This window comes from Capra hircus, chromosome 3, assembly GCF_001704415.2.
Source record: "Capra hircus breed San Clemente chromosome 3, ASM170441v1, whole genome shotgun sequence".
Lineage (NCBI taxonomy): Eukaryota > Metazoa > Chordata > Mammalia > Artiodactyla > Bovidae > Capra > Capra hircus.
In genome coordinates this window covers 529,744-547,873 of record NC_030810.1, presented here as the reverse complement: position 1 = coordinate 547,873, position 18,130 = coordinate 529,744, and the positions used below count along the sequence as shown (strand labels likewise).

Below are 18,130 nucleotides of genomic sequence, written 5' to 3'. Positions count from 1 at the left end.
TCTGCTGTGAGTTGGTGGGGTGCGCTGTCTCTGTGGTGTGTTGGTAGGCTGAGCTGTCTCTGTGGTGTGTTGGTAGGCTGAGCTGTCTCTGGTGTGTTGGTAGGCTGAGCTGTCTCTGTGGTGTGTTGGTAGGGTGTGCTGTCTCTGTGGTGTGTTTGTAGGCTGAGTTGTCTCTGCTGAGCTGGTAGGGTGCGTTGTCTCTGTGGCGTCTTGGTAGGCTGAGCTTTCTCTGTGGTGTGTTGGTAGCGTGTGTTTTATGAAAGGGAGTCACAGTGTATAGAGACGGAAGCTCCTTTTCTTGACTGAACTGTTGGCTTGACTCTGTTCCATGATGGTCCGTAAGAGTTCCGTGTTCTTCTCAGAGGGCTGTGTAACTTAATTATGGATGCGTCCATCAGTTCTCGTCTTAGAGTTATCTGCCCGTCCGTCCTTGCCTGTTAGCTCTGCAGCTGCTCTGGGTTACCTGCCGAAGGAAGCTAAAGTGGAGCTGCTGGGGCGAAGGTGAGTATGAGGTGTTTTCACGCCGTCCGGGCAGTGAATGTGGTCTCCCCGCAGCCACGCCACTCGCTGGCAGCGTCGTCGTAACCTGTTTGATGGTTGCAAAGGCATCCCTTGCTGTTTTCGTTTCCTTATCGCCAGAGGGCTTGAGTTCCTTTGTGTGCCTGAAGCCATGCGTGTTTCTTCACACAGGTCATCAGAGCGAGTTTTTCAGCGTGGTTCAGGATTGTAACTTTGGGCATCTTTCTTTTCAGAAAATGCTATTTTTGTTTCATCGAATCTGTCTCTCCTTTGTGCTCTGCTTAGGGGACTCTCCTCACCCGGAGGCCACAGACACAGCCTCCTCTGTGTTCCTCCAGCCTTTGGTCCACTGGAACTCATCTTTGTGAGCAGAGTAGGGGCTGCCCTCTGGCCGTGTGAGGGGCGGCCAGACACTGCGTTACCGCTGGGGTCCCCAGCAGACGTGGACACAAGACTCATTTTTAGTAAATGTCAGGATCCTTTGATGAAATGTTTACTGAGGCTAAAAATGGTTCCTATAACCTTACAGTTAAATAGATTTAACTAGATTTAAGAGCCTAGATCTGATAGATAGAGTGCCTGATGAACTATGGAATGAGGTTCGTGACATTGTACAGGAGACAGGGAGCAAGACCATCCCCATGGAAAAGAAATGCAAAAAAGCAAAATGGCTGTCTGGGGAGGCCTTACAAATAGCTGTGAAAAGAAGAGAAGCGAAAAGCAAAGGAGAAAAGGAAAGATATAAGCATCTGAATGTAGAGTTCCAGAGGATAGCAAGAAGAGGTAAGAACGCCTTCCTCAGCGACCAATGCAAAGAAACAGAGGAAAAGAACAGAATGGGAAAGACTAGAGATCTCTTCAAGAAAATTAGAGATACCAAGGGAACATTTCATGCAAAGATGGGCTCGATAAAGGACAGAAATGGTATGGACCTAACAGAAGCAGAAGATACTAAGAAGAGGTGGCAAGAATACACAGAACTGTACAAAAAAGATCTTCGTGACCCAGATAATCATGATGGTGTGATCACTAATCTAGAGCCAGACATCCTGGAATGTGAAGTCAAGTGGGCCTTAGAAAGCATCACTACGAACAAAGCTAGTGGAGGTGATGGAATTCCAGTTGAGCTGTTTCAAATCCTGAAAGATGATGCTGTGAAAGTGCCGCACTCAATATGCCAGCAAATTTGGAAAACTCAGCAGTGGCCACAGGACAGGAAAAGGTCAGTTTTCATTCCAATTCCAAAGAAAGGCAATGCCAAAGAATGCTTAAACTACCGCAAAATTGCACTCATCTCACACGCTAGTAAAGTAATGCTCAAAATTCTCCAAGCCAGGCTTCAACAATATGTGAACCATGAACTTCTTGATGTTCAAGCTGGTTTTAGAAAAGGCAGAGGAACCAGAGATCAAATTGCCAACATCCGCTGGATCATGGAAAAAGCAAGAGAGTTCCAGAAAAACATCTATTTCTGCTTTATTGACCATGCCAAAGCCTTTGACTGTGTGGATCACAATAAACTGTGGAAAATTCTGAAAGAGATGGGAATACCAGACCACCTGACCTGCCTCTTGAGAAATCTGTATGCAGGTCAGGAAACAACAGTTAGAACTGGACATGGAACAACAGACTGGTTCCAAATAGGAAAAGGAGTACGTCAAGGCTGTATGTTGTCACCCTGCTTATTTAACTTCTATGCAGAGTACATTATGAGAAACGCTGGACTGGAAGAAACACAAGCTGGAATCAAGATTGCTGGGAGGAATATCAATAACCTCAGATATGCAGATGACACCACCCTTATGGCAGAAAGTGAAGAGGAACTAAAAAGCCTCTTGATGAAAGTGAAAGAGGAGAGTGAAAAAGTTGGCTTAAAGCTCAACATTCAGAAAACAAAGATCATGGCATCTGGTCCCATCACTTCATGGCAGATAGATGGGGAAACAGTGGAAACAGTGTCAGACTTTATTTTTGGGGGCTCCAAAATCACTGCAGATGGTGACTGCAGCCATGAAATTAAAAGACGCTTACTCCTTGGAAGAAAAGTTATGACCAACCTTGATAGCATATTCAAAAGCAGAGACATCACTTTGCTGACTAAGGTCCGTCTAGTCAAGGCTATGGTTTTTCCTGTGGTTATGTATGGGTGTGAGAGTTGGACTGTGAAGAAGGCTGAGCGCTGAAGAATGGATGCTTTTGAACTGTGGTGTTGGAGAAGACTCTTGAGAGTCCCTTGGACTGCAAGGAGATCCAACCAGTCCATTCTGAAGGAGGTCAGCCCTGGGATTTCTTTGGAAGGAATGATGCTACAGCTGAAACTCAAGTACTTTGGCCACCTCATGTGAAGAGTTGACTCATTGGAAAAGACTCTGATGCTGAGAGAGACTGGGGGCAGGAGGAGAAGGGGACAACAGAAGATGAGATGGCTGGATGGCATCACCAACTCGATGGATGTGAGTCTGAGTGAACTCCGGGAGTTGGTAATGGACAGGGAGGCCTGGCGTGCTGCAATTCATGGGGTCGCAGAGTCGGACACGACTGAGCGACTGAACTGAACTGAACCTTACAGTTACGAAAGAATGTAACTAAGCGCATTCTGAGAATGTCAGATGGAGGCCTTTTCAGCTTCACTGGATGTCAGTGTCTGGGAAGGGAGAGCCTGTGTCATTTGTTAGCCCTATGACAGTTTGTGAACCTCAACGGAAGGGAGAGGGAAGCAAGAATTTCATGTAACCAAGTTTTGCCTGTGGGGTGACCCTTTGTTGTTGAAGGCCGTGTGATTAACCCTCCTCCTGCTTTCTCTCTCATCACAGCCTAAGTGCGATGGCCAGGTGTTACTGACGCAGGTGTGGCAGCGCTTGAATCTGATAGAGTGTGACTACTTCGGCCTGGAGTTTCAGAACGTGCAGTCCTGCTGGGTACGTGCCGTGATGTGTTTTTGAAAAGAGGCTCTGGATGAGCGGCCGGATGCTGACGGCGGTGCTCCTGGGCCAGTGCCCCGGGACCGGCTGGCACGATGCGAGCAGGGCACGCTGTGACCCTCAGACTGCGCCGTCAAAATGCCCTCTGTTCAGCTACAAGGGAACCTCTTCTGCACAAGTTACAAAAGCAAGTAGCACATACCTTTGCAATGCTCGTTTCAAGAGTTGTTCAGTCGCTCAGTCGTGTCCGACTCTCTGCGACCCCGTGGAGTGCAGCACGCCAGGCCTCCCTGTCCTTAACCATCTCCTGGAGCTCGCTCAAACTCGTGTCCACTGAGTCGGTGATGCCATCGGTGATGCCATCCAGCCATCTCATCCTCTGTCATCCTCTTCCCCCCCGCCTTTAGTCTTTCCCAGCATCAGGGGCTTTTCCAATTCATTGTTTCAAGGGTAGCTTTGAGCAAACTGCTTTACTAAACTGGTTATGCTCACTTTACTTAATGGATGAACAAAGTGTGGAGCTTTAGTGTTTACAGGAACCCAAATGACCTGCTAGTTCAGAAGCACATCGGCGTCATGGAGCCGTGGCCGCCCCATCACGCAGTGGTCCTCTCGTCAGCTTGCTGTTCACAGAGGCAGTGGGCGCCTGACGTGGGCTTGGACTTAGCAGATACCCCCTACATACACTCACACCCACACACACCATGCACACATACCACAGTCACATCACACACACACTCACACCACACACATACCACACAGACATCACACGCACACCACACGCCATACACACACACCACACCCACACCACACCACACCCACACCACACCACACACACACACACACACACATACACCCCATACTCATACCACACATCACACACACTCAGACACACCACACACACACACCACACACCATCCACACACACACACACTCACACCACACACCACACCACACCACACAGACACACACCCCACACTCACACCACACACACACACTCTCACACCACACACCACAGACATCACACGCACAACACACGCCATACACACACACACCACACACACCATACTCACACCACACATCACACACACTCACATCACACACACCATACTCATACCACACATCACACACATACTCAGACACACCACACACACACTCTCACACCACACCACACCCCACAGACCCACACCACACACCACACGCCATGCACACACACACCACACCACACGCCACACACATACCACACACATACCATACTCATACCACACATCACACACACACTCAGACACACCACACACACTCACACCACACCACACACCACAGACACACACCACACACCACACACCATATACACACACACCACACTCACACCACACACACCACACTCACACCACACACACACCCATACCACACACCACACACACAACAGACATCACACACATACCACACACCATACACACACACACCACACTCACACAACACACACACAAAAACCACACACATACCATACCCACACCACACATCACACACACACTCAGACACACCACACATACCACACGCCATACACACACACACATCACACACAGACATCACACAGACACACCACATCACACCCACACACACCACACACCATGCACACATACCACACTCACACCACACACATACCACACAGACATCACACGCACACCACGCCATACACACACACCACACTCACATCACACCACACACACACCACAGCACACACACACCCCATACTCATACCACACATCACACACACACTCAGACACACCACACACATTCACACCACACACCACCCCACATGCCATACACACACACACACCACACAGACATCACACGCACACCACACGCCATACACACACACACCACACACACACCATACTCATACCACTCATCGCACACACACTCACACCACACCACACTCCACAAACACACACCACACACACCACACGCCATAGACACACATACCACACACATACCATACTCATACCACACATCACACACACACTCAGACACACCACACACACACTCTCACACCACACCACACACCACAGACACACACCGTACACCACAGACACACTCATACCACACACCACACATGCACACACCACACTCACACCACACACACACAAAAACCACACACATACCATACTCACACCACACATCACACACACACTCAGACACACCACACACACACACCCCTCATACTACACACCATACACACACACACACACCATACACAGACATCACACCCACACACACCACACGCCATGCACGCATACCACACTCACACCACACGCCATATACACACACACACTACACACACATACCACATTACACGCACCACACACACACACACACCACACACACACCACATGCCATGCACACATATCGTACTCACACCACACATCACACACACACACGCCACACCATACACACACACACACACACACACACACCCCTCCATGCACACACACACGCAGAGCTCTGGGTGCCCTCGGCCCAGCAACAGTGCACCCTGTGCCTGTGGCCGGTGGTTTGCAGCCCTCCCCGTGGGACTTGGTGTCTGTTGTATCAAGATTCAACCTGGGGGGATGTTCCTCCTTTAAATGTTTGTCTTAAATATAAACATTTTTGTATTTTGTAATATACTGATTAAACAGAGAAGTAAGTTAATGAATTTGATATCTTTTCTTAAATTCTCTTTAGATCTGGCTTGAACCTATGAAACCCATCATTAGACAAGTACAAAGTAAGTCCTTTTTTTAACTCTTTAAAATTCTGCTCACCTAGGATGCTTTTCCTTGACTGTTCAGATTCAAGGCGCAGACGACCAAGGTCATCACCTCGGGGTGGCAGTGAAGCGCCTCCCGCAACAGCTGCACCTGGAGGCCGCTCTGCCAGTTAGCTTCAAGCTGTGAGACGTGGAGGGCGGGCCATCACTTAACTCAGCTAGTTCTTGGTTACCTGCCTCACCTGTGGGAGAAATAGGATATGCTGGTCAATATTGCTCCCATTTTTGGCCAATATGCAAAATAAGTGTGCAGCTTCTAGTTCTGAAAGGACATTCAGGGTGACATCTCCAGTCATTTGAACTCACCTGTAACATTTTTAGAACTAAATTGAGGGGGAGAGGATTATGGAAGGAACTTCTGTTCGCTTAAAAGCCAAGACCATTTCAGTTGCTGTAGCATTTTAGCAAAGCTGCTGCTGCTAAGTCACTTCAGTCGTGTCCGACTCTGTGCGACCCCATAGACGGCAGCCCACCAGGCTCCCCCATCCCTGGGATTCTCCAGGCAAGAACACTGGAGTGGGTTGCCACTTCCTTCTCCAGTGCATGAAAGTGAAGAGTGAAAGTAAATTCGCTCAGTTGTGTCCGACTGTTAGCGACCCCACGGACTGCAGCCCACGAGGCTCCTCCGCCCGTGGGATTTTCCAGGCAAGAGTACTGGAGTGGGGTGCCATTGCCTTCTCTGATTTTAGCAAAGCAGTTCCTCTTTTCTGTTGGTGACAATTACATGACTGGGTTATTATAAAACTTCAATAAAGCTTAAATACTCAGATGAGCTAATATCTTATGCTTTTTCCGTTATAGTAATCAGGCTGTCCTAGTTTCGTATATTGAATGATAACATTTTTCTTTCTCTAAAGTATATAAGGATTTAAAGAATAACAGCCTTTTAATTTTTTATTTATTTTTATTTTTTGGCTTTGCCGCTCTGCTCATGGGATCTCATTTCCCTGACCAGGGATTGAAACCAGGCCCTGGCAATGAAAGCCCGGAATCATAGCCACGAGGCCACCTGGGAGCTCCCAGGCTTTTTAAATTATTGCTACTACTATTAGTATAAACACTGTAATTTTTTATCACTTTTTTACTCCTAAAATAAAAAGAATATATTTTAAGATTTTAATGTGCAGTCTTTTTTTTTAGGGTTTCAAACTTTCAGTAACCTCTGCTTAATACAAAAGTTCTCATTTTTTCTTTGCTACGTGTGCCCAGTACTTAGGACTAATAACTCCATGCAGAGGAAGTGTCTTAATACCTTCTTACTTGAAAAGACTTGCTCTAACAGTCCATTTGAAAGCACCAGCTCAGTTATGCCAGAACATGCAGAGAGATGGCAAACACGGAGAGTGGCTTATTTGTGGACTGTAAGGTTTTCTCTCTGCAGGACCGAAGACTGCAGTGCTTCGCCTGGCGGTGAAGTTCTTCCCACCGGACCCGGGTCAGTTGCAGGAGGAATACACACGGTAAAGAGCCTGACTGACAGGAGCCGCCGGGAGCGGGCCCCACTCGCCCTCTGCAGCACCTGCGTGTCCCTGGGCGCCTGGTCAGGGCCCTCCGCACAGAGAAGCAGCCCAGTGTCCATGTCCAAGCTGGGACCGGAGTGTTACAGCTAGAAGCATTGTTGGGGTTAACTCCTCACAGACCCAAATGCAAACAGGGTTTAGAAGAAAGTTTGTGGTACAAATTTGAGAATTAAAAGTGGGGTGTTAGGGTACTGCTGAACAGACATTCTCCAGATGAGCCTAGATTTGTGTGTGTGCACGAAGTTTGGAGAAGGGCGTGGCAACCGACTCCAGCAGTCTTGCCTGGAGAATCCCACGGACAGAGGAGCTTGGTGGGCTGCAGTCCATAGGGTCGCACAGCGTCAGGCACAACTGGAGCGACTTAGCGCGCTCGCACAAAGCTTGTAGGAGTTCTGCCCATTCGTTTACTGTTTTATCAGCAAAATGACTTTAACTGGGAGGAGGACCAAGTGTGGAAGCCTTTAGGAGTGTACGGAGCAGAAATTCCCCAGGGGGCCTCTTTCCTGCTGCTTTTTTAAATTCACAGTTGATTGTTTGCAGAAATGATTGGAAGTGTTTGCAGTCGTTTAACCTGGGTATTAAGACTATGGAAGTGGTTTTTTCCCTTGTGTTTTATGTACCGACTTTATCACGAGGAATAAAGCAAAAAACCTAAAAATCAAGTAAAAACCCAGACTTGGATACAAGTGAAGAGAAGACTGCAGTGATGGCGCAGTGGTCACGGAGTGGCTCCCTGGCCCAGCGTGGACTTGCACCCAGACCCTCTGGGCCCTGGACCCGCTGCCTGGGCCTCTGCCGACTGCTCCCCTGTCACGGGCCACGCACTGGGCTGCAGGGGAGCTTAGACCACGTGGCTCCAGCTCCGAGTCTCCACAGGAGGGAGGCCGACCCCAGGACAGCAGAGAATACGAGTGAGCGTGTCCTAACGGTGCATTAAAGGCCTGACGTTTACCGTGAAGTCCCTGTTCGGGAACCACTTTTAAATATATATGCCTCGACAACTGTGAGCAACAGGAAGTGTCAGCCTAATTCTGTCCTGGGGCCAAGCCGAGTTTATGCAGAAGGTCTTTGTTTTATTTATTAAAAAACGACATATCTGTGGTAAAAGGAAAAAAGCTTTAAGACAAAGTTAGGTGGAGTAAAAAGTCGGCATGCCTCTTCACCGCGCGCTACCCTGGTCCCTGAAGGACTGACACGGGGCTGTGTCCTCCAGGTGGAGTGCCCGCGCCGGGCCTTAAATGAGTGTCTTAGAAAGCCGCGCCACACTGCGCACGCGGAGCCGCGGGTGGGTCTCCTCTCCCCTGCGTGCCCGCTGCCTGCCCTGGACGCCCTCCGCGTTGGTGAAGCAGCCCCTTGTGGGGGCAGGTCTGGGTTGTGTCCAGCTGTTCTCTGCTGTGGAGCTGCAGCTAAGTGTCCCTCTGCACACATCTCCGTGAGCTCTGGAAACATTTCTGTAGAGAAGTTCATGGGGTGGGATTGCTTGAGGCGGGGGACGCACATTTCCGGTGTGAGCCCAGAAGGCGCTGGTGCTGCCGTTGGTGTGGGAGCCCCGAGAGGGACGGGGCGGCGGCACTGCTCCCCTGCTGTCTCCAGCGCCTGGAGCACCCGTGTGCTCGGGGCTGCTCACTGCTGGAGTGAGTGGGTGTGTAAACCGTGTCAACCCAGCCCCTGCTACTCTCACCCCTTAATTCAGGGTGCCTGTGTCTCAGGCTCGAGCCAAGACCGGGTGCTGCCCGCCTCTTTGAGACTCACAGCCACACCTGACGCTCTGCCCTCGTCGGCTCTTTCTGCTGCTTCTCGCAGAACCGTGTGTGTGGTTCCGTCTGTGTAACACGAGGAGCGCGAGTTTCTGAGCTGCCCCCTTGAAAGCGCAGCTCCGGGTGGTCTGGTGCCCGGCGTGTGGTGTGCCGCCCGTCACGTGGATGCCGAGCTCTGTGGGGCCAGGCCTCCTGGCTCCGTCTGCTCCGTGCGGCAGGGCTGTGTGTCTTCCTGCGACGTGGGGGACGTGTGTCCCAGGAGCCTGGGGCCTGATTTCTGTGCTTCTGCCTCCTCCTAGATACTTGTTTGCCCTGCAGCTTAAGAGAGACCTTCTGGAGGAACGTCTGACCTGCACGGACACCACGGCTGCCCTCCTGGCGTCCCACCTCCTGCAGGGTGAGTGTCCCCACGCGACCCACACTCACGGGACCTGCTGCGCCCAGGTTCTTCTGAGGGGCTAAAGGTTAGCTTCCTGCCTGGGAGGGAGACAGGCCGTGCAAGACCCCAGCGGTCTCCCTTGGCCTCAGACCTCCAGTTTGGGCTCCAGGCTGTACCCCGACTCTGGGGTGACATCACAGCCCCCGCGCAAGGCAGGGGGTGGACAGAGGAGACCCTCCAGTATCTCAGCGGGTGATGCTTCAGAGCATGAAGCGTTATGTGACTTCAGACATGAGCTGGGAGGAGCGTGAGGGGAGGCTGTGGGAAGCAGGTGTGTGCTGCCCCTGTGCAGGACAGAAAGGAGGAGACCCAGAAGGCTCCTGGACTGGACCACGTCTTCTGTGTAGAGTGGACGCTCTGGAGTGTGGGCGCTGGACCGTGTCTTCTGTGTTGAGTGGATGCTCTGGAGTGTGGATGCAGGAAGCAGGGCAGAGAGAGGCTTCAGCGTGTTAGGACCATAGGGTATGTGCCTTCCTTGGTCCCTCCCTGACACACCATCTCCAAACAGCAAGTGTTCTCAGAGGTTTGCCATCCTGCCAGGTGGGTCTTGTCCACAGTTGGCAACACAAGTGTGGAAGCATCTTTATTGTTGTTTGGTTGTTAAGTTGTGTCTGACTGTGTGTGACCCCATGGACTACAGCGGGGACCCCGTGGTCCAGCGCCCACACTCCAGAGTGGCCAGGCTTCCCTGTCCTTCACTATCTCCCAGAGTTTGCTCAAACTCATGTCCATTGAGTCGGTGATGCCATCCAGCTGTCTCATCTCCTGTTATCCCCTTCTCCTCCTGCCTTCAATCTCTCAGCATCGGAGGCTTTTCCAATGAGTTGGCTCTTCTCACTGGATGGCCAAAGTATTGGAGAACAGCTTCAGCATCAGTCCTTCCAATGAGTATTCAGGACTGATCGCCTGTAGGATTGACGGGTTGGATCTCCTTGCAGTCCAAGGGACTCTCAGGAGTCTTTTAGTGCTCGTTTGCCCGGGTCATCTCAGATGGAAGGTGGCTCTTCTGTGCACACCGCCGTTTGGCGGTGCCTCTGGCCTGAGGGCTGTGTGTGCAGCTCACGTGTCCCTCAGTGGCTTGTCCACCTCGGGCCTGTGCTGCGGAGACTGGAGGCCGGTGAGCACGCACGCGGCTCAATGTGCTGTAGGGGTCCACCTGGTCCTTGGCTTCAGAGACACGTCAGGCAGCTGCCAAGACGCAGCGTGCAGCAGCTCAGACGCGGCAGCAGACGGTCCTGGTCTGGGTGCGCGGTGCGGGCTGGGGGAGGCAGGCCCTGCTGTGCACGCACTGTGCCGAGGTGTGGTCCTGTGCCTGCAGGCCTTCTGTGAGGGGGAAACTGTCTCCAAACAGAGTGTATGCTTATGACTGGGCTTTAGCCACTGTTTTTCAAATAAGTGAAGCCTTGAAATACGTGAAACTAGAGACAGTCGTTGTTTCTTCAGAATTTGAGAAGTCCTGAAGGAAAAAACAATTTAAAATACATTATCCTGAAACGAAACACAGGACCTTATCCTGGGTGCAGTGGTCCTGAGACAGCTGACAGAAAGCATGGACGAAAATGTAGCCTACAGCAGCTCGGGATCTGCCGCCCACGTTGCTCACCAGCATCTTTCCTGTTCAGGACTCAGGAGAAACTCCCTTCACCTGTGTGTCTGCCTCTGATAGCATAAGATATTTGGGGAAATCAAGTTCAGGATTTTGTTTGAGAGGTATATTCTTTTACTACAGAGTCAGAATAATGTTTTTGCTTTTAGTTTGTGCATTTACATGCTTATATTTTTACGCAAGCGCTAAGATGGCCTACTGTTCCTCTCTCGCCTCAGCGGAAGTCGGGGACTACGATGAGGTGCTGGACCGGGAGCACCTGCGCACCCACGAGTATGTGCCGCGGCAGGAGCGCGCCCTGCACAGGATCCTGGCATTTCACCGCGAGCTCGCGTGAGTGCGGCAGCGTCAGGCTCGGGTGATGCTCGCGCCTGCCCCTCCCCGGGGCAGACCAGGTCCTGTGGCGGCCACGCCGGGTCGGGGGTCCAGGGTGGGGTCACCTGTGCCGCAGCCCTGGGGTGAGGTGAGGGTGACCGAAGAGGGACCAAGATGGAGAGACCGGGCCAGACTGGGGAGCTGCTGGCGGGGAGGGTCCTGGAGGCCTGGCCCCGGGGAGGGAGCCTGCAGACTCACCGACGCCCTGTGGGTGAGGCTCCGCTGCAGGCCCTGCTGTCGGCTCGGGGTGGGGGCGGGTTTCAGTGACACAGACCCAGGTCAGACCACTGAAGGTCCCCGCCTTCCTGAGGGAGGCGCTTGCCCGCGTGTTCTGCTCGCAGCCACAGGGGCCTTCTGCGTGTCTGGTCAGGCGGCACTGGCCTCCAGACCTGCCAGCTGTGACCCGTGGACTGGAGTGACAGGCGGAGCCCACTCTGCGAGGACCGCAAGGATGAACCACAAGAATGAACTGCAAAGCTGAACTGCAAGGATGCGCCGAGCTCACAGCCTGGGGCCGTACAGGCGGCCAGCACCCGAGGCCCTAGTCCCGGTTCAAGCTGTGGAGCCAGAAAGAGCCTCGTAGAACCTGAAACCATGAAACCCCTGGAAGAAAGCAGACGGTGTGCTCTTGGTTGTGGGCTTGAGCAAGACAGCAGGACCCTTAGCAACACAGGCTCCACCTGGCAAGTCCACTCACACACGGACTGTTTTCAGAAGCAGATGCTACGTTGGGTGGTCCGAGGCGGATTGAATTCTCAGACGTAGAACCATAGATACCGAGGGCCGACGGCAGGTGTGTGCAGAGGGTTGGGGCCCCTAACCCCTGATTTGTTCAAGGGTCAACTCTATCGATCTCGGTCTGTCTCCTTAGGCAAGGGGAACAAGCAAAAATTAGCAAATGGGACCTAATAAAACCAAAAAGCTTTTGCACAGCAAAGGAAACTTATCAACAAAACAAAAGGCTACCTACGAATAGGAGAAAATACGTCTGGTAAGGAGTCAGCGTCCAAAATACACACAGAATCCCTACAGCTGAACGTGAACAAGCAAGCAGCCTTATTGAAAACTGAGCGGGGGCCCCGAGGAGACGTCTTTCTAAGGAAACAAAGGCACGTGAACGGTGCTCAGCGCCACTGGCAGCAGGGAGGCACACCGCAAAGCCACAGTGAGACGCTGCCTCGCACCTGCCAGAGGCCGCTGCAGAAGACAGGAAACACCTCAGCAGAGGGGTGGGCAAAGGAGACGTGTGTGTGCACGTGTACACACACACTGTGGAGCACTACTCAGCCACAGTGAGAAAGAGACCCTGCTACCTGCAACAGTGTGGACGGACCTGGAGGGCTTGTGCCAAGTGAGAGAACCCAAACAGAGAAGAGATGCTGCGTGGCCTCACTCACATATGGAATCCTGCCAATACAGCGAACTAGCGGGGAGAGCAAAGCAGAGCCAGACGCGCGATGCAGACCACAGACTAGTGGGTGCCAGTGGGGAGAGGGGTGGCGAGGAGCATGGGGCGGGCGGGTGAGACGCACAGCTGCTGCGTGTGAAGCAGGTGAGCTACAGGCGGTACTGGCCAGCTGCTCCGTTGTCGGTCGCGCCTGACTCTTGGCGACCCGAGGGATGGCAGGCTTCCCTGTCCTTCACCACCTTCTGGAGCTTTGCTCAAGCTCGTGTCCCTCGAGTCAGTGATGCCAGGCAACCATCTCATCTTCTCGCTCTCCTCCCGCCTTCACCCTTTCCCAGCATCAGGGTCTTTTTCTGATGAGTTGACTCTTCACATCAGGTGGCCAAACTATTAGTATTGGAGCTTCAGCTTCAGCGTCAGTCCTCCCAGTGAACACCCAGGACTGCTCTCCTTTAGGATGGACTGGTTGGATCTCCTTGCAATTCAAGGGACTCTCAAGAGTCTTCTCCAACACCACAGTTCAAAAGCATCAATTCTTCACCTTCCTTTATAGTCCAACTCTCACATCCATACATGACCACTGGAAAAGCCATAGCTTGACTAGATGGACGTTTGTCAGCAAAGTAATGTCTCTGCTTTTTAATGTGCTCCCTAGGTTGGTCACAGCTTTTCTTCCAAGGAGCAAGCGTCTTTTAATTTCATGGCTGCGGTCACCATCTGCAGTGATTTTGGAGCCCAGGAAAATAAAGTCTGTCACAGTTTCCATTGTTTTCCCACCTATTTGCCATGAAGTGATGGACGAGATGCCATGATCTTAGTCTTTTGAATGTTGATTTTTAAGCATGCTTTTTCACTCTCCTCTTGCACTTTCATCAAGAGGCTGTTTAGTTCCTCTTCACTTTCTCCCATTAGGGTGGTGTCATCTGTGTATCTGAGGTTACTGATATTTCTCTCAGCAGTCTTGATTCCAGCTTGTGTTTCCTCTAGCCCGGCATTTCATATGATGTACACTGCAAGGAAATCAAACCAGTCAGTCCTAAGGAGATCAGTCCTGAATATTCATCGGAAGGACTGATGCTGAAGCTGAAGCTCCAATACTTTGGCCACCTGATGCAAAGAGTCGACTCATTAGAAAAGACCCTGATGATGGCAAAGACTGAAAGCAGGAGGAGAAGAGGACGACAGAGGATGAGATGGTTGGGTGGCATCACTGACTTGATGGACGTGAGTTTGAGCACGCTCCGGGAGCTGGTGATGGACGGGGAGGCCTGGCGTGCTGCAGTCCATGGGGTTGCAGAGTCAGACACGACTGAGCAAGTGGATTTGAACTGAACTCTGCGTAGAAGTTAAATAAGCAGGTGACAGTATGCAGCCTTTATGTCCTCCTTTCCCAATTTTGAACCAGCCCATTGTTCCATGTCTGGTTCTAACTGTTGCTTCTTGACCTGCATACAGATTTCTCAGAAGGCAGGTAAGGTGGTCTGATATTTCCATCTCTTGAAGAATTTTCCACAGTTTGTTGTGATCCACACAGTCAAAGGCTTTAGTGTAGTCAATGAAGCAGAAGTAGAAGTTTTTCTGGAATTCTCTTGCTTTTTCTATGATCCAGCAGATGTTGGCAATTTAATCTCTGGTTCCTCTGCCTTTTCTAAATCCAGCTTGACTCATCTGGAAGTTCTTGGTTCACGTTTGCAGCCTGGCATGGAGAACTCTGAGCGTTACTTTACTAGCATGAGAGATGAGTGCAATTGTGTGGTACTTTGAGCATTCTTTCACATTACCTTTCTTTGGTATTGGAATGAAAACGGACCTTTTCCAGTCCTGTGGCCACTGCTGAGTTTTCCAAATTGGCTAGCATATTGAGTGCAGCACTTTCACAGCATCATCTTTTAGGACTGGAAAAAACCTCAGCTGGAATTCCATCACCTCCACTAGCTTTGCTCATAGTGATGCTTCCTAAGGCCCACTTGATTTCGCACTGTAGCATGTTTGGCTCTAGGTGAGTGATCACACCATCCTGGTTATCTGGGTCATGAAGATCTGTTTTATATAGTTCTTTGTATTCTTGCCGCCTTTTCTTAATATCTTCTGCTTCTGTTAGGGCCATACCATTTCTGTCCTTTATTGTGCTCATCTTTGCATGAAATGTTCCCTTGGTATCTCTAACTTTCTTGAAGAATCTCTAGTCTTTCCCATTCTATTACTTTCCTCTGTTTCTTTGCACTGATCACTGAGGAAGGCTTTCTTATCTCTTCTTGCTATTCTTTGGAACTCTGCATTCAGATGCTTGCATCTTTCCTTTTCTCCTTGGCTTTTCACTTCTCTTCTTTTCACAGCTATTTGTAAGGCCTCCCCAGACAGCCATTTTGCATTTTTGCATTTCTTTTTCTTGGGGATGGTCTTCATCCCTGTCTCCTGTACAGTGTCATGAACCTCTGTCCATAGTTCATCAGGCACTCTATCTATCAGATCTAATCCCTTTAATCTATTTGTCACTTCCACTGTATAATCGTAAGGGGTTTGATCTAGGTCATACCTGAATGGTCTAGTGGTTTTCCCTGCTTTCTTCAATTTAAGTTTGAGTTTGGCAATAAGGAGTTCATGATCTGAGTCACAGTCAGCTCCTGGTCTTGTTCTTGCTGACTGTATAGAGCTTCTCCATCTTCGGCTGCAAAGAATATAATCAAAGTGATTTCAGTATTCGCCGTCTGGTGATGTCCATGTGTAGAGTCATCTTTTGTGTTGTTGGAAGAGGGTGTTTGCTATGACCAGTGTGTTTTCTTGGCAAAACTGTTAGCGTTTGCCCTGCTTCATTCTATCCTCCAAGGCCAAATCTGACTATTACTCCAGGTATTTCTTGACTTCCTACTTTTGCATTCCAGTCCCCTGTGATGAAAAGGACATGAGTTTTTGGTGTTAGTTCTAGAAGGTCTTGTAGGTCTTTGTCAGTTCAGTTCAGTCGCTCAGTCGTGTCCGACTCTTTGCGACCCCATGAATCGCAGCACGCCAGGCCTCCCTGTCCATCACCAACTCCCGGAGCTCACTCAGACTCGTGTCCATCGAGTCCGTGATGCCATCCAGCCATCTCATCCTCTGTCGTCCCCTTCTCCTCCTGCCCTCAATCCCTCCCAGCATCAGAGTCTTTTCCAATGAGTCAACTCTTCACATGAGGTGGCCAGAGTACTGGAGCTTCAGCTTTAGCATCATTCCTTCCAAAGAAATCCCAGGGCTGACCTCCTTCAGAATGGACTGGTTGGATCTCCTTGCAGTCCAAGTGACTCTCAAGAGTCTTCTCCAACCCCACAGTTCAAAAGCATCAATTCTTTGGCACTCAGCCTTCTTCACAGTCCAACTCTCACACCCATACATGACCACTGGAAAAACCATAGCCTTGACAAGACGGACCTTAGTCCGCAAAGTGATGTCTCTGCTTTGGAATATGCTATCTAGGTTGGTCATAACCTTTCTTCCAAGGAGTAAGCGTCTTTTAATTTCATGGCTGCAGTCACCATCTGCAGTGATTTTGGAGCCCCCAAAATAAAGTCTAACACTGTTTCCACTGTTTCCTCATCTATTTCCCGTGATCTTAGTTTTCTGAATGTTGAGCTTTAAGCCAACTTTTTCACTCTCCTCTTTCACTTTCATCAGGAGGCTTTTTAGCTCCTCTTCACTTTTGGACCATTCAATTTCAGCTTCTTTGGCATTAGCGGTTGGGGCATAGACTTAGATTACTGTAATACTGAATGGTTTGCCTTGAAAACAAACAGATCATTCTGTCGTTTTTGAGATTGTACCCAAGTACTGCGTTTCGGACTCTTTTGTTGACTATGAGGGCTACTCCATTTCTTCTGAAAGGGTTTTGCCCACTCTAGTAGATATAATGGTCATCTGAATTAAATTCACCCATTCTGGTTCATTTTAGTTCACTGATTTCTAAACATATAGCCAGTATTTATAACAACTATAAATGGAGTATGTAACCTTTAAAAACTATGAACCCTGTGACACACCTGTAGCTTCTATAATATTGCACCTCAGCTATATGTCCTTTTCTAAAGAGACGGGAATAAGTATCGGGGAGGCTGTGGAGCCGAGGCAGCCCTTGCGTGCTGTTGGTGAGAGCGCACATCGGTGCAGCAGCCGTGGGAGACAAACTGGAGGCCCTTCAAGAAACCAAAACTAGACCCAGTTCTGTGATGGCCTCCACGGGAGAAGAGTCCAGAAAAGAGGAGACACACACATATGCATCTGATTCACTGCGCTCTGCGCCAAAAGCTAACACAGCGCTGTAAACCAGCTCCAATTTAAAAAATCTAAAATTGAATAAAAAATTCCACTCCTGGGTGTTTATCGAAAGAAAACAGAAACCCTGGCTGGACAAGATGCGCGCAGCCCTCTGCTCACAGCTGCGCTCCTTGCGATGCCCAGGAAACAGTGTCCACCAAGAGGTGAGCAGGCGAAGAAGGCGCGTGCGCGCAGCGGGCATCACCTTGCTGTTTCCAGAGTGTCGGTTGATAAGTGTCTAGTCAGCTTCAAAGGACGTACGTTTTCGTCAAAGGATGGAAATTCCAAGAATGGTAAGCCAAGCAGTCGTGTTATTCCTAAAAGATCCCAAAACTCAGGCTTTCAGAAGCAAGAAGGAAAACGAGCTGTTTATGGAAGTCGCTCGTGGAGGCTTTGGGCATCCTGAGCGCCTGCCCTGGAGCTGCTCACTGTCTGCGGACTGTGTGCCAGGCAAGGATAACGCTGTTTGTTCTGGTGATTCTATTTTTGTTC

The 18,130-nt window shown here is 50.3% G+C and overlaps 1 protein-coding gene across 4 annotated transcripts in view; it reads left to right on the top strand.

Annotated features, from left to right (window-relative positions):
* FARP2 (FERM, ARH/RhoGEF and pleckstrin domain protein 2) overlaps positions 1-18,130 on the top strand; it is a 99,687-nt gene that overhangs the window by 40,527 nt on the left and 41,030 nt on the right. For 2 of the 4 annotated variants that reach the window (XM_018039820.1, XM_018039818.1), the window contains exons 3-7: positions 3,333-3,437; positions 6,168-6,210; positions 7,634-7,712; positions 9,829-9,926; positions 11,793-11,907. In XM_018039820.1, coding sequence (XP_017895309.1) covers positions 3,333-3,437; positions 6,168-6,210; positions 7,634-7,712; positions 9,829-9,926; positions 11,793-11,907 — 440 coding nt within the window. Of the gene's footprint in view, positions 1-3,332; positions 3,438-6,167; positions 6,211-7,633; positions 7,713-9,828; positions 9,927-11,600; positions 11,679-11,792; positions 11,908-18,130 lie in introns of those variants that run through there. The other 2 variants (XM_018039821.1, XM_018039823.1) reach the window with 2 other exon arrangements.